This window comes from Fusarium musae, chromosome 5, assembly GCF_019915245.1.
Source record: "Fusarium musae strain F31 chromosome 5, whole genome shotgun sequence".
NCBI classification, from domain to species: Eukaryota; Fungi; Ascomycota; class Sordariomycetes; order Hypocreales; family Nectriaceae; genus Fusarium; species Fusarium musae.
The window spans coordinates 1,051,515-1,072,003 of record NC_058391.1 but is presented as its reverse complement, the minus strand read 5'-3'; the positions used below and the strand labels follow the sequence as shown (position 1 = coordinate 1,072,003).

The following is a 20,489-nucleotide window of genomic DNA, read 5'->3' as shown; positions in this document are numbered from 1 at the left end:
CCTTTTTGCTGTCACAAGACAACGTAGGAGCTACCTACCGTGCCTAAAGAAATACCTAAGGTACCTTAGTGAGCGAATGGGAAGGTTCTTGACCCGGTTCTGCCTGTTCCTGCTCTGGGTGTCCTGTCACGTCACAGCTTTTTTATTTGTTTGTCGTGCATCGACAGCATCGTCGACTTTCACCTTCCTCCTTTCCTCATCTTCCATCCTAAGCTTAGGGAAATACTCCCCACGACTCCCTGATTCAGCGCCTACAACAATAACATCAAACGTGCAAGTGTCTCATCACAGACTTTCTTTCTATCTTTGCCCGATTCTTTCCTCTGCTGAAAGCCCAGGGTCAGCATGTTCGCCTTACGAGGAAGTAAGTAACTGCCCCGCATCATCCCTGCTCCCACCTTACAACCAACATCTACATGTTGAGCATAAAAAGGAACAGCCTCGCTGCTTCGTGCCTTATCTCTACCATCGCTTCTGCATCTCCCCCCTTCTGCCGCGCCGCTTTCATTCTTGTGCAAGTCTACTAACACTATCGTTCTCAAGTTGGCAAACTGATATTCGGTTCAAGCACGCAGGAGGCATTGATCGAGCTTCCGCAGGGACAACTCTACCTTGTTCGACCTTTATCTCCTAAGGGCTACTCTGAACTCATTTTTCGAGACTCGGCTATCCGCATTCGACGCACAAACCAGGAGTTCCAGTATCAACTCGTTGTTCAGCGCGTCTTTGAAGAAGGCGAGGCAGAGCTTCTTGCCGAAGAAGAGGGTGAAGACGCCGAAATCGACGCCCTTGCATCTGAGAAAGACGAAAAGACCTTCCTACTCGACGAGGCTCTATCTTTCCGTTCCGAGATTCGCGAGAGTGGTGACAAAGTTCTTGCTTGGAAGGATTTGAGCGGTGATACTGGTGACCTCTTCCAGTTCGTTTGCGACCCTTCTGTTACATCATCTCAGGTACAGCAGTTTGTGCAAGTTGCTCAACAGTGCCAATACGAGCGCAAGTATCGCAAGCCGCATTCTACAGCAACAGCCTCCGACCTTCAGCAGTTCGAATTCGAAGAAGAGGACCCGATACCGCCTGCTAGTCCCCTGCATAGCCCAACGTTGGCTCGATCTATCGACTCTGTCGACGATATGTTGTCTAAGACCCAGGCGAATTCCGCTGTTAAGCGTGAGCCTGCCTTCGTGCCCGAACAGGAAATTGAAGCCCCAGTCTTGACTGGTTCAGACGCTAGCAACCCTCCCGAGGCTCTAGAGATATATGCCGCTGTTGTGGCTGAACTCCATGTTTTTGACCCTCAGCCTGGTCATTTCGCTCTCGTTGATGATTCCGTCATTGCTCAAGTCTCAGAAGTTGGAAAATGGGAATACTGGCTCCAGATTGAGTCGAACGATAAGGCGTATCTGGGTACTCCTGTCGTCGCTGACTTTAACCCTGTCTTTGATTTTGAATATCTCTCTTTCGTCTTTAATCATTTCAGTAGTGATGGAACTGCGCGATCATGGCTTCTCAGATTTAAGGATCAGCCCACCTTGGAAAAGTTTCAAGAAGCGATTATGCAAGCCATCTGGGAGAAGCTGAACGAGACCAAGTGGACGAAGATGCAAGACAAAGAACGCGAATATGTTCTTGACGCATTTGGTGACCTAACTATGGAAGACGCGCCTTCCACAGAGGAAGAGGAGGAAGAAGAGGAGGAGCTAGAGGATGATCGTGCGCAAGAGGAGGAGTACGACACAGATGAGGAGAACGATAGTAGCTTCCCCAAGAACGCTGATGGTGAAGTCAATTCGCAATTGGCTGTCGGTTACAAGCATGACCGCTCATTCGTCGTTCGTGGCTCCAAGATCGGTGTATTCAAACATACACCTAACAATCACCTCGAATTCTCCACGAACATCTCCAAAGTCACAACTCCTTCAGGCAAACTCATGAACCCAAAGAAAGTCATGTTGCACAGCGAGGATCGCGATCTCATCTTACAGAATGAAATTGATCCCAACAAGCTCTACCGTATGGACCTTGAGTATGGAAAGGTTGTGGATGAGTGGAACGTTCACGATGACATCCCCGTCGTCACATTTGCCCCCGAGAACAAGTTTGCGCAGATGACCTCTGAACAGACCTTCCTGGGCGTCTCAAACAACGCTCTTTATCGAGTTGATCCCCGTCTATCCGGTAACAAGCTTGTTGATACCGACATGAAGCAATATGCCTCGAAGAACGACTTCTCTGCCCTCGCAACTACAGAAAAGGGCTACATTGCTGTTGCAAGTAATAAGGGTGACATTCGTCTCTTTGACCGGCTCGGCATTCGAGCGAAGACACAGCTTCCTGCACTTGGTGACCCCATCACTGGTATTGACGTTTCTGCCGATGGCCGATGGATCTTAGGAACAACCAAGAACTACATCCTGCTTGTTGATGCCCAACAGAAGTCTGGAAAGAACGAGGGCAAGCTTGGTTTCGAGAAGCCTTTCGCTGCCAATGACAAGCCGCATCCTCGACGGCTCGCCCTTACCCCTGAGCATGTGGCCCAGTTCTACCATGAGACTGGAAAGTCCGTTGACTTTACTCCTGCCAAATTCAATACTGGAGAGGGTGCGGAGGAGACAAGCATCATCACTGCCACTGGTCCTTACATCATCGAATGGAACCTGAAGCGAATCCTTCGGGGTATGAAGGCAGCTTATAAAATTAAGCGTTATGAAGAGGAGGTCAAAGCGGACGACTTCAAATACGGCTCAGACAAGAACGTCATTGTTGCTTTGCCCAACGAAGTAAACATGGTTGCAAAGCAAAGTCTAAGGAAACCCACTCGCGAGAGCATCATTGGCAACGTTCGACTGAGTGATCCGCGTCGAGGTTCCGGACGCATCGGGACCCGAGACAGTGGCCGATACAAACTGGGAAAGGACGATATTGTCAATGCGCCTTATTGAGTAGAACAGAGTGTCACTTGTAATTGCGGTTGATTCGGCAAATTAGGGTAGTACTTCGAAGTGTTACGACTTCATGATGAGGTCCGATACGGAGTTTTGGTGGACTTTGGAATTTGTAATGTACCCGGGTTTCCATAACCTGTCTGCTCTCTTTTTGTCTAGATACCATCTGCTGATGCATTTGCATCGCAATCAATGCACCTTATCACCTTCGAGCCCTTTGCAGCTTACATTTGTCCACGACATTGATATTTTAAGCCATCATGGGCAGAAATAGAAAGAGTCCCATTGACTTTTTTACATATGCGCAGATGATTCAATGACAAGAACTCATATCTGAAGGAACATTTAAACGCAGTCGACACACTTACAAACAAGGCCGATGACTTCATCATGATACTTTTTTATTATAGCGAAAGAAAAACAGTTTATAACGAGACCCAAATCATGACCGCTTGCCCAAACCGTGAACTCGTTCTTGCACAACAATGTCCTTCCCTGCTACGAGACAATTTTTATTGAGAGGGCTCTGTCTGGGAATCGGCTTCCTTCTTCTCGTCAATGGTTAATAGTTCCTCGGCCTTCTTCTCAAGATCAGCGACAGCCTGTTGGGCTTTCTGCTCCAGTCCGATTACAGCCCCAGAGACGTTGCGCAGGGTTTTGGGCTGAGAACCCTCAGTACTAAGACGGGTCATTTCAGAGACAAAGCTAGCACCCCACCAAGCACTGGTGTACTTGAAAACGTAGCGTTCGAGCTTCTTGTAGTTGGCTTCACGTTGTTCGGGGCTCATGGTAACAGCGTCATGTAAAGCATTGGCAAGCTCTTCTGTGTTCCAAGGATTGACGATGAGACTGCCATTAAGCGATTGAGCAGCACCTGTGAATTCGCTCAAAATCATGACGCCGTGGTTCTTCTGTTGTGTCGCAATGTATTCGTAGGATACCAGATTCATACCGTCACGAGTGGATGAGACCAAACAGACGTCAGATACAGCATACAGGGCAGTAAGCTCGTCGAAAGTGACGGATTGATGGAGGAAATGAATGGGCATAAACTCAATGGTGCCAAACTTTCCGTTGATACGGCCGACCAGTTCGTTAACCACAGCGCGGAGATTCTGATACTCTTCGACGTCTTGTCGCGAAGGAACAGCAACCTGAACCAGAACGATTTTGCCAATCCATTCCGGATGTTCGGTCAGGAACACTTCAAGAGCGTGCAGTTTCTGAGGGACGCCCTTGATGTAATCCAAGCGATCGACTCCAACGACGAGCTTGACACCTTCGAACTTTCGGCTGAGTGCAGCGATACGTTCTTGCACTTTTGGCTTCTTCAGTCCTTCAACAAAGTTTTCGGGATCGATTCCAATGGGGAAGGCACCAACTGTCACAAAACGGCCATTCCAATCGACACCGTTGGGGGTCGTGGGACACTCTAGAATGCGGGAGCAACTGCTAAGGAAGTGACGAGCGTAGTCGTATGTATGGAAACCGATCAGGTCGCAGTCAAGAAGCCCAGTAAGGAGTGCTTCTCTGACAGGCAGGATCCTGTAAATTTCACTACTGGGGAATGGTGTATGGAGGAAGAAGCCGATCTTGACATTCTTTTTCGATTCGCCGATCTCCTCACGAAGCATTTGTGGGAGGAGCATCAGATGGTAGTCATGAACCCAAATAAGATCACCATCTTGCACATCCTTGATAACGGTCTTGGCAAAGAGGCGATTGACTTCTTGGTATGCGGCCCAAGCGGACTCGTCGAATGTGATCTCACCAGGGTGGTAATGGAAAAGAGGCCAAAGAATTGAGTCTGCAAGCATCATGTCAGGAACATTCTTGTAATATTGAAATCTTGCTACTTACTAGAAAATCCATTGTAATGTCGGTCGGCAAGTTCATCGTCGATAAAAACCGGGTGCGCGCCGTACTCGTCTTTCAGTCGTTGCTTCATACCCTCGACTTCGTTATCAGGGACCTCGAGACCCGGCCAACCATACCACTGGAAACTGGTGGTTTTGCTAAGACCACTGAGGCCCGTGACGAGACCTCCAGAAGACATAGAAAATGAGTAACTACCATCTTCTGATCGCTTAATTGTGATGGGCAATCGATTGGAGAGTAGCAACAGGCGGCCCGGGGCAGCTTGGCCATTCTCATCGACAGCACCAGGCATGATGACGGTATTGGAAGAAATAATCTCAAACGGGGATATTTGGGGTGTCAAAAGTTGAAAGAAGATAACTTGAGAAAGAAAAAAGTCGGACTATAGTCGGCCTCGTCGCGGTTCTTTGTGGTCGATGGCCGATGATCGATTGTCGATTGTGGAGGGACAGGGAATTGACCTGGCAGCTGGTTTAGAGCCGAGAGGCGTAGATCCCCAGTAGTGGAGTTAGTGTAAGGAGCTTTGGGTTGTTGAGTAGCGAAACGATGACGCTATTGCGCGTAAGGTCAGTCGATTTATTGGAGAAGAGCGTGGTAAGCGGAGACGGTAAAGAATTGAAGAAACAAGGACTTTCTGTGGATATCAAGAGTCAGATGTGTCTGAACTGTTGAGAAGCAGTAGAGCGAGTTGATCTAAAGGAGATCTATAAGATCAAGCTTCAAATGAGAAGTTGAGAGAAGTTGGAGGGGAGAGATCAGGTTCTAATAAAACAGCAGAAGAATATCGCAGAAACTGGCCAGAAGCATGGATGGGGCTGAGGGGAAGAAATGGCAAGTGAGGGGCATCTGACACCTGCCCGCAACTTACCAGTCAGTCAACTGGGTACTACCAAGGCTGGTCAGGTAGTAATAATTAGGTAGGTACCTTAGGTTAGTTTGCGTACCTTACCGAACAGCACTTATTGTTTACCTTGCCTTGTGCCTGATTTTGATAACACCTTTTAGTTCATGAGTTGGAGAGTGCGCTAACAAACTTACGATTCAATTTTAACATGTGCAAATTCGTGCACATTCGTAGTAACATGGAAGATGAACAACATGAGATCAACAACTTGTTCTCTCGTGCTCCTCTTTATTTCACTCACCACATACCTGATCTGATTTCATTGCAATATGTAATGTCTCATGCTTTCTTTCCCTTAGTAGGTATTATCCCGCAAGCCGATAGCTTCCGCCTCCCGGTTGTATTCTATTCGCTGAGATCGAGATCCGGGCCGTTTATCTTAAGATGAGAATGAGGTGGAGGGAGGCATTTACACGAGCCGGGTCGCTATCATCAAAAGAAAACACCACTAGACGCCCAACACCATCCTCCGCCTGTCAATCACCCACGAGGCATTGACTTTCAGTACAGTGACAATGAGAAGAGTGCCAGCAACGAATCGAGAGGTCCGGGTGTGAACTAGCTCTCCACTTCTATACATCTGCCTATTTATTGGTGCTTCTAAAAGTCTGTAGTCCGGAGGTGTTTCCGGAGACGGGGTCGATTCATCGGCCACTATACGGGCATTGCGAACAGTATCTTTGTTCTCGATATTTTTAAGGAGTTCAGTAAATGGCAAAAACGGGTACAGAGTGTGCGGGTCTCCGCTATGATATAAAACTTGATTCTGTGGCTCTATCAACAGCCAGCCTAGTAGGGGAGGAAAGAAAACTCAGGACCTTGATCCTAAATGACGAAAAAACTCAAGTCACTTAGCATAAGTTTAGGATACGGTTTCCTGAGTTTATTTTGATATCCCCAAAACGCAATGTTTTCTGGCTCCTCTGGGCCAACCCAGCCAGCTGTAGTGATGGAAAAGTGACGCATTCACTCTTCGTCCGGGTTCCATCAGATGGCTACAAGGCTCGAGTACTGTATTGCCGCTGCCGGTCTTCACCAAGTGGGCTTTACCATTACACACAGGCCAAATGACCAATTGATAATGGGGACAAGGCATGTTTTTTCCTTGATGGGGTCCATCGGCCGGACCAGAACGTCCTGAACCTGCACCCAGACTTATCACTGGGTTGCAACCATCTGCCCGTCACAAATTGGTGGTGCATAGCCGCCGGTCCGGTAGCCGCAACTAAATTGCTCCCATATCTAGGTATCTTTAGTCTAAATATGAGTGTCTGCGGACTGTAGCTGCTTTTCGATAACATTTGCTCGTTGTGTTATCTAATTGATTATGAGTACTGTTTGGTGATCCGTAACAATTAATAAGGCACAGGCATGCTATGATAATGAGTGTCTACGTCTGGGTGTTGGCAACGTGAGGATCACCGAAGTCAAGCTCACCTCAGGCGTTTGGTATAGGTAAACATAAATGAAAGGAATCTCCCATTCAATATTTTCTTCGTTTGCGCAAAAGCTATACTATAAAACTCCAATATGTAGTAGGTATATCAATGATGCATGTTGATTTCCTGGTCTCACTAAACTTGAGGCATGCAATGACTTTCATGTGTGGAAGTTGGAAGTCCATGTATGTCTTGATTCCTTTACATAAGGGAGGTGTGTATATTAGACATAGTTGCGACTACTTTACTCAGATATGGTATATAGAAACATAGGAAGGAATCCTTTGCCTCCTCCTAAATATATTATGAAAGTGCATTCTGAACTTTTCACCCAAAATTATCATTCTCACTGTAGCAGCTATTATGCTCCGAGTACTAACCTAGACTACCTACTAGGTACCTACTAGCTTTATCCCGTAGGTAGGTAGGTAGGTAGGTAGGTAGGTAGGTACTAAGCTTAGGTAAGTTAGTAGTTAACGTGCAGCGGACGGAAAGATTATCTTATCGATAAGCGCAACTAAATCTAGGAATTTTTCTAGAATCAACACGGCATCGCGACATTAGGCACAGCTACCAACTGCACGCGCAACGTGCATATCCTGTCGCAAACATGGAGCAATCTCAAGACTTCAAGTCGCTCCAGGAGAGTGTCCAGAAGTCACTGATTTCCACAATTAAGACCGTGAACCGAATCGCTGCCGAAGACCTAAGTTTCCAACGGACTGTCAATCCTAGCGTGGGCCAACTACTCGAAGATCGAACTTCGCGGATCCTTGAACTCTCCACACATCTTCTTCTGACTACCGGTAAGGCGTGTGGTGTCAAGGCGCCCAAGCTTGAAGATGTGGAAGACATCGAGATGAACTGGAGGGGCGTTGTCGATGTTGTCGATTCATCACTCGAGAAGGCCGACACAGCCTTAGATGAGTACACAGGGCTTGTCAAGAGAAAGGAGTCACCCTTACCTGATACCGTATGTAAAATAAACCTTGTTTGGAGTACTGCAGCTAATTGACGAAGGCGAACAAGCCCAAGAAGCCTAAGTCCACGAACAAGGTTATCCGAAATGCCAATATGACCAAGCCTCAACTCCTTTTCGAACGAAAGCCTGATAACTTTGCTCCTGCTCCATGGAAACCGATGCTTACGTCGAAGCCAAATGCCAAATTATCTTTGGAGGAAAGCCTCAAGGTCGTCCTTAATGAAGCCGGCACGCCACAGTATGTCTGCCATATTCAAAACAACTCTTCATGAATCATTTGCAATTTCAGACCACTGATGATAGTCAAATACTAATTTTCGCTTCGCAGATACCAACATCCTTATGAACACGAAATTGTCCGTATGTCATATCCGAAACGAGTATTCAAGGAATCCGAACCCATCATGTACCAACCGGTCGAAACAACCGCGGCCACTTTTGTCGACACCTACGAGGGCGTTCTGGAGATGCTGGAGGAACTGAAGGGCGCCAAGGAGATTGCGATCGATCTGGAACACCACGATTTTAGGTCCTATGTTGGACTTGTGTCTCTCATGCAAATCAGCACGCGAGAGAAGGACTGGATTGTAGATACTCTACAACCCTGGCGCCATAAACTTGAGGTTCTGAACCAAGTTTTCACAGATCCCAATATCATCAAGGTTTGTCCCCCAAACCCGAGCAGTAAAAACTATAACCAACACATCAAAAGGTTTTCCATGGCGCATACATGGACATGGTTTGGCTTCAGCGAGATTTGGGATTGTATGTGAATGGACTCTTCGATACGTTCTTTGCGTGCGAGCAACTCCACTATCCAGCCAAGAGTTTAGCCTACCTGTTGTCTAAGTTCGTCGATTTTGATGCAGACAAGCAGTATCAATTGGCTGACTGGAGGATACGCCCACTACCCGAGGAGATGATGTACTATGCTCGGTCCGACACCCACTACCTGCTCTACATCTACGATCGGGTACGAAATGAGCTTGTTGCCGCCTCCGATAGAGGTGATGTCGATAAAGACTACATTGGCCGGGCAGTGGAGAAGTCGAAGGAACAGTCACTTTCCCGCTACGAACATCCCGGTTACGATGAAGAGACTGGTGAAGGCTCCCGTGGATGGTATGGGTATATCTTCAAGAACTCGCACTTAGCACTCGATAGCGAACAATTTGCTGTCTTCAGAGCCTTGTGGAAGTGGAGAGATGACACTGCCAGGAAAGAGGACGAGAGCACCAACTACGTTCTCAGCACCAGGGATATCACAGAGATCGCCCGAATCAACCCGCCGGACGCAAAGGCCTTACACAGCTTGTTACCCCTGAATGCGTCTCTAGCACGACCACGTTTCAATGAGATCTGGGAACAAATCAAAGGGACCAAGGCAAAGGGTGGACTCAGCTTGCTTCACTTCTTCACCTCGATGGCGCCGGATAGCGTGAGAAAGAATGGAATGCCTATTGCAGCCAGGCAAACTGCAAAGTTACCGGTCCTTGATGGAGAGGTCACGGTCAGTAGGCTGACTCGGTCGCAGTTATTTGGCGATATGCCGATCAGCTCTAAATGGGATACTTCAACGCGACCAACCGAAACCGGGGAGGAGCTTATTCCGTTCCCTTGGCAGAGATTCATACGACAAGGCTCGATTAAAGAAGACGTTCAACACGATACAGCCGCCGAAGAGGTCAAAATCTCTGAGCCAACAGATACTGTGGAGAGTGCAGCTGGCAATGCTAAGGTTGAAGAGGTTGACGAAGAGTTTACGTTGAGGAGGGGTCAGAAGCGAAAGTCGCAAGCGATCGAAGAATCTGAGCCAAGCGAAGAGAGCACGGATTCATCACAATATGATAGTGATGAGGAGATGCAAGAGGGTAGTGGAGTCATCGCTGTCGAAGATGAGCCCTCACCAAAAGCGTCCAGGAGCGCTCGTCGCAAGCTTCGCAAGGCAGAGGAGAAGAAGGCTGAAGAAGAGCGAATCCGACGACAAGAAGCGAAGAAGGCTCGCAAAGCTCAGAAGAAGCAGAAGAAGCAGGACGACAAAACCAAGAAGTTTGACGCAGTGCCTTTCGACTATAGCAAGGCTACCTCGGTGCTCCATTCAAACAGGGAATCTAATGTTGGACAGGCAGACGGAAAGGGCAAGAAGAAGGTTTTCGACCCCTACTCGAAGTCTGCGGACACGGACATCAAGGGAGCACGCAAAGCGCCCCCAGTGAGAGGAGAGCGAAGTGCAACATTCAAAAGATAACTTCAGGGTGTCGGATGCCGGGTAACCACGGCGAAAAGAGGAGTTTTGGGTCGCGGACTACGGCACAGGCGGGCCAGGGGGCTCGGCTTTAGTCAGTAGCTTAATCATTATGGCTCCATTCGCTGCTGTTTACAATCTTCATTCCGGGATTGCTATTCTGTCTAAGGTGAACTTTTGTATAACTGTATAGACCATTCTGCATTTTTAACAAAGCCAACTATTTCCGACGTTTATAAGTTTGCTGGGAAAAATACACTTCTAGTACTCCGTATCCGTACAGCTTATAGATTTAATACATGGTATATAAAACAACAGCCAGTGCCTCACTTCACTGTGGTGTGCTCGAGGCATTAACCGCCTAATTCCTTCCCTTGATAATAATACTAGCTGTGGACTTGAATATAAAAAAAAGGGTTCTTCTCACCCCCCTCGACCAGCAGCCATCATCCTATCGATCCCCTAACTAGGTCTATACTACGGGGTACAGAGAATGTTTTCTTTTGATTATTTATCGAACCACACTAGCATCATAGCCACAGTCGAGGGAGGGTACATCAACGATCGAACAGGGTATAAACTCCGAGACGATACCTACCTGCCTACCTAGCAGGCAGCCGTCTCGCTAATACTGGAGACTGTACTCCGTACTACGTAGTATGCACGAATAAAACCTGAAATGCTGGCTATCGAAGCACTTGGACATAAAAGTCGAATGATGCCGCAAAACCCGATTGAACATCCAATGCCTGCCTTCGGAGACGTGATACGGTAATGCAGCTCCACCACGGAAGGGAGGCAAATGTTACCCGTACCCTAATTACCCCGGATTTTCCACTTTCCCCGCTTTGAATGGCCTCTGACCGTAATGACTGCCGACTTTAATGCAAACAATACTTCGAATTGTCGCGTGAGAAGTCATATAAACCATAGTAACGGGCCATAGCAAATTAGAAGCTATTCACAATAACATAGTTTCACAAGCTAAGATATCTAAAATGGCAACCGTAGGCTAAAATGTCCTTTCCCCTTGCGCTTTGACAAATCACAACCACTACGCGTCCATTTGGGTTCTGCTGACGGCTTGGATGGTGGTCGATGGCACCCCAACGTCCAAGGAACACGGCGTGGATGGGTGGTAATAGCCAATCGCAGGAAACGGGAAGGTGCCATCCAGAAGCTGTTCCTGCCAAATGCAGGAGACCCTATTCGGCTGATTGCCCCCTTCATCTCTTGCACGGCAGCCACGGCGTTGACTTCCCCTCATTTTGTGACTCGGATAATCTCACTCTGTCGCCGTGGTATTACTCAAAACCTGGCTTTGTCAATAACAATGGACCAACCCTTGAATCCCCAACTCTGCTTCTTCGTTGCCTTTTGCATCTTTGCCTTCGTCTTGCCGCTCCTTCCGCCAACCCAGTTTCGTTCCATTTCGTTCAATTTCCCTCGAGGCACGCTGAGAAGAGCGTCGACAGCAAATAACTCACGCACACGCACACGCACACGCACACGCACGCCATTGCCGTTGTCTACATCCGCTGTCCCCTGAGCAGGCCATGGTTTCCGAATCACGTCGATGATGTGGCCTATGCCTTTGACGCAACAGAGAGTGATAAGTGGCCAGGCAAGGCCGGCAGGTCATGTGATTCTAAGTGAGGGGAAAGAGACGGGATGAAACCCCCAAGATGCAGCTTTCACATCTCTTTCTTCCTTCTGATTTCTTTCTTGTTGGTGTTGTTGATTCCCAAGTCGTTGTGCTCGTAATTAAGCTTCCTTGTGGCCCTTGAGCGACTTACACCAGCAAAAACGACACCAATCTTTCGAGAACGGTGGAGTCGATTGGGTCTGAACCGAAGCACACGATAATCTATAAAGTAAGTCAAAGCAAGACCTCGGAGATGAATAGTCCCGTTGCGGCATACTGACAAATTGACAGACAGAGGCGTATACTTGCCAGAGAGTTCACCGAGGCCATATGACTCTGTATCCAGGTTTGTGACGAAGTTCTCTTCTTCCATATTCCCATCAAAGCCCGAGCCTCCCTGCCTTCTAAGCAAACCAGGAGAGAAAAGAACCTTGCGTGCGCGTCGACGGCAGACACACATTTAGTCATTGACGACGGTACGTTTTCACATATACCTCAATGCTCCGATCTATACTGGAGCGTCACCAATGTCGTTGTTCACTTGAACCCGTTCCCACCCACGTCCCCGGAGTCCCCTCGCATGTCGTCGTTCGCATCGTCTGCTGTTCGACCTGCCCAAGCCTTCCGGGCCAAGATATTGTTTCTGGCCTCACAAGCAACCGTCGGCACCAGTTCGGTTGTGCGACACATCGCGCATCCAGATTCCGTCTATTTCTCATATTGATGCTCACTCGAGCTCGTGGTATCATTTCGTTCGAGACGTCGCCCTAGCCTTCTTCGAAACTTCGATGCTGTTTGATTGATGAACTTTGTATAGAACCCTGTCGGCCATAGCCTCATTCGTTTCGTCGAAGTTGTTGTCGGTGGCCCGTGGTGCAACCAGTCAGACTACAATGGTTGAACTTTGAGCAATACTCATTGAGATCATGTAACTCAATGGCAGTCACGGCCTTCCCGACAAACCCATCCGAAGTGGCATGTTGACTGTCCTGGAGCTCGAAAGCATTGCATCTCTTCCAGTATTCCCAGCAATCACTCCGGACCAACTCGTGGCTTTGTCGTCAGGCGGATTTGCTTTCTTTACATACCCTCTCAGCAGCTCCACTATCCCACAGATCATTCAGTTGCCTCTTAACCCACTCGAACGACTCGCTCATGCCCGCCCTATTGGTCTTTGCTGTGCGCTACGGCTAGCGACAGACGCTAGTGAGGGTAGAATTTGCACCGTGTGGATCTTGTTTTTTTTTCATATCATGAAGAAACTTCGATCGGAATTGTGTGCCTTGCAATGCAGGCATCAAGCGCGGAGCGACCCATTATGTGTTACAGCCCATACACCATGCTCGGGTGTCAAAAAAACCTGGCCCATCCTCACACTGAAACTGTATGGCAGCACCGGTCAGGTTTTCTTACACCCCCTAGCCGGGTCAACTCGGCTAAGCTGGAAGAACAGTGTCTTCAGGACTGTCTCCGGCTAGCCCGCCAACCCCCAGCACCGGCCCACGGGAGCTCAGCAAATGCCTCATGTTTACAGCTCCCATGCAGTGGACAAAGCTACTGGGAACGATGTCATCGACTTAACGTTAATTGAGACGTCAATTGGGACCATCGATATGTGAAGTCACGATTATCAGACGAACCATTTATTTCGTGATGGTGAAACAAGGAATATATCCATATGCATTGGAAGAAGCGGGATGAATGAGGCTTTTTATTTTACAAATTGATCCCTGGGAGGAATTATGCAGAATTTCCCCAACTCTAATCATAGGAAAGTGCCTATGACCAATGTCACTCCCAGATCTCTATCCCGTCTATTACAAGACAACCTCCCCTCTATCGTGCAAGCTGGCATCAAGCGCACCCATATCAAATTTCTCAGGATATGGCACAATGCACTATGCTCAGCAACCTCCCCTGTCTCGTTGACTCGATCATTCGGCACGAGCCTACCCAATTGGCCGGGAAATAACTTAGGTCTAAAGTGGAGCATGTTAATTCATGCTCGAAAGGGATTAGAAGTGTGAGAATAGGATATTGACTTACGAACTTGGCCATGAGGGCAACCATCAGATCGAACAGACCGATGGCCTCAACGAAAGCGAAACCCAGAATGGCATAAGAGAAGAGCTGGCCACGGAGGGCAGGGTTGCGGGCAACACCGTTGAGGAGGGCGGCGAAGACGAGACCGATACCAATACCGGCACCAGTCAGACCAATGGCGGCGGCACCCATACCCAAGTTCTTGGAGACCTCAACCATGGCCTGGGCGATCTCGGAGGAGTAGGCACGGCGCTGCACCTGGAAGGCGTTGCGGCTGGTAGCCTGGAGAAGAGTCTGACGCTTCATGGCCTGGAGAGGGCTGGCGCCTTGAATCGATTGTGAGCGAATTGTTCATTCACCGTGATGGGCGAAGTTCGATCGAGTCGGGTTCGACACCAGCTCAATTGAGCTTGAAGAAAATTTTTTGCCGCATCAGAAACTTACCAGAGATGGTTCGCTTGCTGGCAGCAGCGACGGGGGCTCGGACAGCAGGGCGAGCGGCCTTGACGGCCATCTGGGAGGCCAGGCGAGAGGCGAAGACACGAGAAGAGGCCATTGTGATTGATGTGTGAGGGGAGATGGTTGATGTTTGAAAGAGGGAGAGGCTGATGGGAGGTTTAAAGAAAAGGAATACGGAGCTCAGCACGAGACAGACGGTAGTGGGAAAAGGAAAAGGGAAGAGAGAGCGTCTGGAGCCGGGAAGAAAGTGAGGATAGGTGGGCCCACACGGGTGGATATTGTCAGGGGGGTGAGGATGTCAGCCGGGGCAACGCTGGGAAGAAGGGAACAACGCTGAATATGGGAGAGATGATTGTTATGGCGTACACGGGTGAGAATATGACTTGAGCACGAACTTGAACAGACGAAAACCTCCCACAAACAAGATATTTGCCCTCTATTCAGCAGTCCAAGACTGCTGAAAAATGATGGGAATGGGGATGATATCACGGGTGCGAATTAGGCAAGGGGATTGAGCTCTGCACGGGTTGCTTAGCCCGTCGGAGGGAATCGGGTGGAGTGAGATACAACAATGCTGAGCTGTGATTGCTCTGGAGGAATTGAGACACCTTCCGGCCTGAGGCTTTTACAATCGGAGGGACACACTTGGCGGTGGACCATGAATCATGGTTGAAGGGCTACAATGAGCGCCAGCTAACAGATTGGGCCGGCGATGGAACGCGCAACATCGAGTGAAATCTCGGTACGGAGGAGGGACAAAGCCGGAACAACGAGAACCCCTAGAGCTAAGACTAAAAAGATATTTTGCGGCAACGGACAACGACGGTTGTACCGGATCTCCGAGACGATACAGCCAGCGGCTTCAATGAGATGTATCATCTAAACAAGTAGGGAGTTGGAATCGCATTCAATCATACAAATCCCGTTGAAATGGTAAAAATCATACAACTATAGGAAGCATCTTGACGTAAGGCCGTCGAGAAGTTTTATCTTGACGACACGAGGTACTATTACAGTGCTGACGCTTGTCTAGCCAAGGCTAGAACAGAATGACAACAGAGTTGATATCAGAGTACCTGGAGCTGCCGAGATATGATTTTGATTGGTTGCAAGTATTGGCCGTGAGCCAAGCGCTGCAACACATTTACCTAGGAAGAGTGCGATGTACACAGTGACAAGACACAGTACGAGCTGAGATTCTTCTCGGTGGCTTTTACAGAGCCTAACCGGCGAATCAAGGAATGAGTTTCCCACGTGTACAGATGGTGGTAGACATTTCGAAGGATGCATTTGATATCGCAAAGTGAAGGTAAAGTCAATCCTGCGAGGGACGGGAGGGGACGAGAATCAATGCCTTTATTGGAAAAGACAAGTACAGTAAAAATGGGACGTATCTCAACAAGTTCAAGTTACTGTCATATCAACCATTTGAGTGTTGGGCTTCTCAATGATCTCGCGGTAGCGGTCGCTGAGCAATTTGCCTCTTGTTTATCGGACATTGAGTTGGAATTGACTTTTCTTGAAGAGCCCGGGTGAATAGACAACGAGCTCTCGATCTGCCTATGTTCTATCATGATGAACAGCCGTAGTATATCAAAAGTGGTAGGATCGGATCTGTACTGTAGTTTCACTGAAAAGCTGGGACATGACAGTCGATTAGCCCTTTACTCCGTACTACCTACCTACCTACCTACCTACCTACCTACCTAGCTAGGCAGCTAGGTATTAGCTATCGTTGGGCGAAAGGAAAAAAATTTCCCGCTCGATCAAACAGCCCATATCGAATTTAGGTTTGGCCGTCGATGAGTTGGGACAGTACACGAATCAAATGATGGACAGCAACGGGTGGTTGCAGCCTTGAACCTCCTGCAATAATTAATTGTACGACAGCGAGGCTGAAGAACGTCGGAAAGGGTGAATATGACGAGTAATATCGTTTTGACTAAATACTCAATTTGTCAGACACTGCATTTCATATACCAGGTCTTGCGAGCCTCATTTAGCGTTATAGCAACATCCTTGAGGATACTATGGTTATGCTCTTCTTGCTATAAAGAACAGAGCCCATTTGTCAATTAGATAAGGTTTGTAAGAGCATGAAGAGGTAAAGTTGCATTGAAACGGACATAACCACTTCCAAAGCCACAGAATATTTAATAATTGCGTGTGAAATAAAGGCTGACACTGTATATTGGTAGCTCCAGCCTCGTCTCTATACCCCACGTCTTTGAGAAGAGTAGTGCTCCCCATATTTTGCATCTCATCTCGGATCTCAAATCTGCAACGAGCAAACGCTTGTGAGTCTGGGGGAACTACCTAGGCTGAGAGATTGGGATTCACCAAGGCCCTCGGTAGGCACATACAGGCACTGTAAAAATCGCTGACTCTGGTGACGAAAAATCTTCGGCGCAAGGGGGTGTGTCAGTCCCATGTCAGTACTCACACTGTTCGTTGGATAAGTAAGGGCAAAATCGGGACGAGCTTGAAAAAACTCGACCCTGTGCGAAACTACACGAGCTTGTCTAAGCTCTTTACCATTTTGGGAAAGCTCGTTAGACTGGGCACAGATGGGTGTCAAAGAGTTAGGTGTGAGAAGAAAGGCTATTTCAGAGCCATTGACCTCGATATACCATTCAAATACACGCCTGGAGTCTCAATTACGATACCAGCGCCAATTCCCAATTCTTTGATGCAATGTTGAACCGCCTTTCCATGCCGAGTGCCTCCGACCGCATCGAGAACATTTTCCCGTTCGACCTCGGCATGACCTGAGGAAGATGGCATGACACAGGTAGGTAAGTTAGTCAACATGCATCCAAACACATTATGCTAGTTGCAGGAGCTCAACTGCATGATCAAGTCCCTTGTAAGCCAAACCTTGGTTGTGGCATAAAGCTATGATGCTCAATCAAGAACCAGGCGAACAGGACCCTGCTGATCCTGCCATATTCAAAAGGAAAAGATGACAATGATAATGAGAGGAAGCTCATTTAATTCGAGCACGGGTATCACTATTGCCGAAGCGTCTAATCTATAGGTACATGTCAGCCAATTGAACAATGACAATATCTCGACTCCATCACTCCTGCGCCTCGACCTCCTCGTCTTCCACCACCTCGGGTGCCTTGATTGCGTAGCCCTCGACAAACCCAGCTGGATCACACATCCGCTCTAGACTTATTCGATTCTCGGCCACATATCGACGGACAGCCTGCTTATTTATCCGCACCCGCGGCACCATTTTGACAACTGACACGGTCTCTTCTTTAACTCCTCCGTCAGCAGTAGGCGATGTCCTTGTCGTTTCTTCGCCTTTCTTCCCCTCGGCCTCGGTCTCGGCCTTGGGGGCAGGCTTTTCCTCAGGCTTCCTTGGGCCCAAACCGGCCTCTTCAACAACACCTATATCCCGTAGCACCTGCAGACAATCTTCAGGAAGAATCCAGGTTGCCTTACTGCAGTCGCTGAGATCCACAAGGACCTCATTCTGGGGCGTCTTTGAGTCCATATTGATAGTCAATAGCCATCTCGCGATTTCGCCTGCCCAGTAACGTTTGTAGCCCTTCTTACCAAGATCAGAAATTGGCTTCTCTGGCCCTCCCAGAATGCCCTCCCGCCGAGATATCTCGTACGAGGCCCCCATAAGCAACGCACCAAGACCCTTTCGTTGCCATGGGGGGAATATAAGAATGCAAGCGAGATTGTTATTATCCCATGACATTTTCTCCTTCGAGAAGAATCCCGTAATTCGAGGTGAAGGCGGCTCAGGCTCAGTTGCAGTCTGTGAAGATCGACTCGGAGGTGTGTAAACAAGTAGGAAGTAGTTAAAACCTGTGACATCGAAGAAGACGGATTTATTGTCGAGGAACAGCTTTGCAAATAGTGACAGGTTCTGGCAAAAGAGCTGAGAGCAAAAGTTAGCATTGAAGCTCTCCTTGGCATAACGGATAAACGTACCCCATCCTTTTCACCATCAACCTCCCAAATGCTCCATTCTCCTTCGTCCTGGACTATCTCCTCTACCAACCGAATGTTTCCTTCCCCTTTCCGTCTTTTGGGACCAGAGGTTTTATTATCATGGGGAACAAGAATCTTTCTACGACCCCGTGGATGAATATATACCTTCCGACCAGGTATCTGAGTCTTTCTCTCACACACATGAACGTGATGACACCAGGCAACCAATTCCTTGGAGTACTTGAAGCAGGTAGGACACACGTAGAGGCGATCAACTACTGGGTGATGTTCGCGATCCCGCCGGGATGATGCTTTACCACCTGTAGCTTGATCCTTGGCCCCCATGTCCTTGCTGCCTGTTTTACCTAGATTGCCGGATGATTCCCCAAGCACTTCTTTTCCATAGTAGCTAGGATACCACGTACTGAAGCACATATTACCCAACACGACTTTATCAATGTTGCGATCGGCTCGAAGAGGCGGCCGTACAGAGGGTGGGACAGGAGGGTTCGGAGGGTGAACTGGCGTGACTGTCGGAGGTGGCGGTCGTTCGAGTATACGTGGTGGTTGCGCCGTAGGGCCATGAGGTCGGACAAGAGCTGAGGTCCGGTGGAATGAGTTTGTATGCGACTGGGGCACATGATAGGTGATTTCAGGCGCAACCAAGTCTGATGGTGGACGACCAGCGGCAATCGGCCGAGGTGGGGGCATGGCTGCCATCGTTGTTGGATGGAAATGGTGAGGGGGAGGCCTTACTGCTGGGCCTGGCTGTTCAAGCGGAGCCCATCGCAGCACAGAAGGGGGATGTTGACTTTGCGCCGTGGGTTGTGATGGAGGTAGTTGAGGACGACCGTTGGAGGCACGGCTCCGCTTCTGTTCTGGGGAGGTTGTTGGTTTCGAAGAAGCTGATAATAGTGTAGGTATTATAGGAGGCGGTACAGCCGTTTCTGTACGTGGTTGAGGTTGTAGTTGCGTCACTGGTGGTGGTGGTGTTGGTGGAATGACTGGGGTTTGACGCGTCGCCCTACGCGCGCTGGTGGGTTTTGATTGAGAGTCAGAAGAGGTTGATTTGAGGGCAGATGCGGGCAACAATTCTTCTTCGGAAGGATCTTGGTCTGGTCGCTTGCGCCTTTGAGGCATCGCTGTGCGAGCCTCGATTTAGAAATATGGTGGTTGATAGAGGCGCTTTGCGTGTAGGAAGGGCACTAGGACTTGGACGTGGAGTTCTGGTATAAGGTCCTGGACGACTACCTTAATCAGGGTAGACAAATAAAAAGGTGTTGTCAAGTGGTTTGCGTTTTTAGCGACTGCTAAGTTACGCACGTAGAAACATGGTTTATTTATCCGTATGATTAGAAGATTTATTTCTTTTAAGGTTGATTCGACATTGGGTCCGTGAGTTATGTAGAGAGCAAGGGAACGGAACGTCATGCGATCAGATCTACAGCTAAGCTAGGTAAGGCAGGCTTAAGTTGCACACTCCGAAGGTAATGTAGGTATGGCAAGGGCAAGACGCGACGCGGGGATACGGCAAATGTTGCGGATTTCCCATCATGTCACAATCACGTCTATCACGTGCTTTAGCTATTGGGCAAGGCAAGTACTAGGTAGGTACACAACATCCCTTTGAGACCGATAAGGCACGTCGGACGTACCGGGCAGAATTCAAACCAATAGGAATGTAATATATGTGGTAAAAGTGGGTCGGATACTTTTGACGTGCCTTATCGGTCTCAAAGGGATGTCTCATGATGTTTGGGTTTACTACCTCACCACCCACAGCACCACAGCCTTCCGCCCCATGCATGATGGTAGAACGGACACTCCTTAACGGCCTTAGTTGGAAGTGCAGGTTTCTTAAGAACAACAACAGCAACAACAACAAACATTTCAAAGGAGTGAATTAATTCATCTCCAAGCTGGATCAGCAAATGATCTCCTAGCCTCCACTTTCTGAAAACATTCCAACAACGTCAGAAACAACCTTTCAAAAAG

General features: G+C 48.5%; 5 protein-coding genes across 5 annotated transcripts; 2 read left to right on the top strand and 3 right to left on the bottom strand.

The window, feature by feature from the left end:
* Positions 1–345: 345 nt before the first annotated feature.
* Positions 346–2,942, top strand: J7337_006719 (uncharacterized protein; the record flags this gene model as incomplete). The annotated part of the gene is made up of 2 exons (XM_044824379.1): positions 346–364; positions 544–2,942. 2 exons carry the CDS (start codon positions 346–348, stop codon positions 2,940–2,942), a joined length of 2,418 nt encoding a protein of 805 aa, XP_044680036.1.
* A 515-nt stretch (positions 2,943–3,457) lies between these two features.
* Positions 3,458–5,115, bottom strand: J7337_006718 (uncharacterized protein; the record flags this gene model as incomplete). The annotated part of the gene is made up of 2 exons (XM_044824378.1): positions 3,458–4,752; positions 4,806–5,115. 2 exons carry the CDS (start codon positions 5,113–5,115, stop codon positions 3,458–3,460), a joined length of 1,605 nt encoding a protein of 534 aa, XP_044680035.1.
* A 2,661-nt stretch (positions 5,116–7,776) lies between these two features.
* On the top strand, positions 7,777–10,396 carry J7337_006717 (uncharacterized protein; the record flags this gene model as incomplete). The annotated part of the gene is made up of 4 exons (XM_044824377.1): positions 7,777–8,139; positions 8,187–8,386; positions 8,477–8,810; positions 8,861–10,396. The coding sequence occupies 4 exons, from the start codon at positions 7,777–7,779 to the stop codon at positions 10,394–10,396; spliced, it is 2,433 nt and encodes an 810-aa protein (XP_044680034.1).
* A 3,615-nt stretch (positions 10,397–14,011) lies between these two features.
* Positions 14,012–14,637, bottom strand: J7337_006716 (uncharacterized protein; the record flags this gene model as incomplete). The annotated part of the gene is made up of 3 exons (XM_044824376.1): positions 14,012–14,017; positions 14,085–14,407; positions 14,526–14,637. 3 exons carry the CDS (start codon positions 14,635–14,637, stop codon positions 14,012–14,014), a joined length of 441 nt encoding a protein of 146 aa, XP_044680033.1.
* A 2,982-nt stretch (positions 14,638–17,619) lies between these two features.
* Positions 17,620–19,214, bottom strand: J7337_006715 (uncharacterized protein; the record flags this gene model as incomplete). Its single annotated transcript, XM_044824375.1, has 2 exons — positions 17,620–18,441; positions 18,495–19,214. The coding sequence occupies 2 exons, from the start codon at positions 19,212–19,214 to the stop codon at positions 17,620–17,622; spliced, it is 1,542 nt and encodes a 513-aa protein (XP_044680032.1).
* Between the last annotated feature and the right edge of the window lie 1,275 nt (positions 19,215–20,489).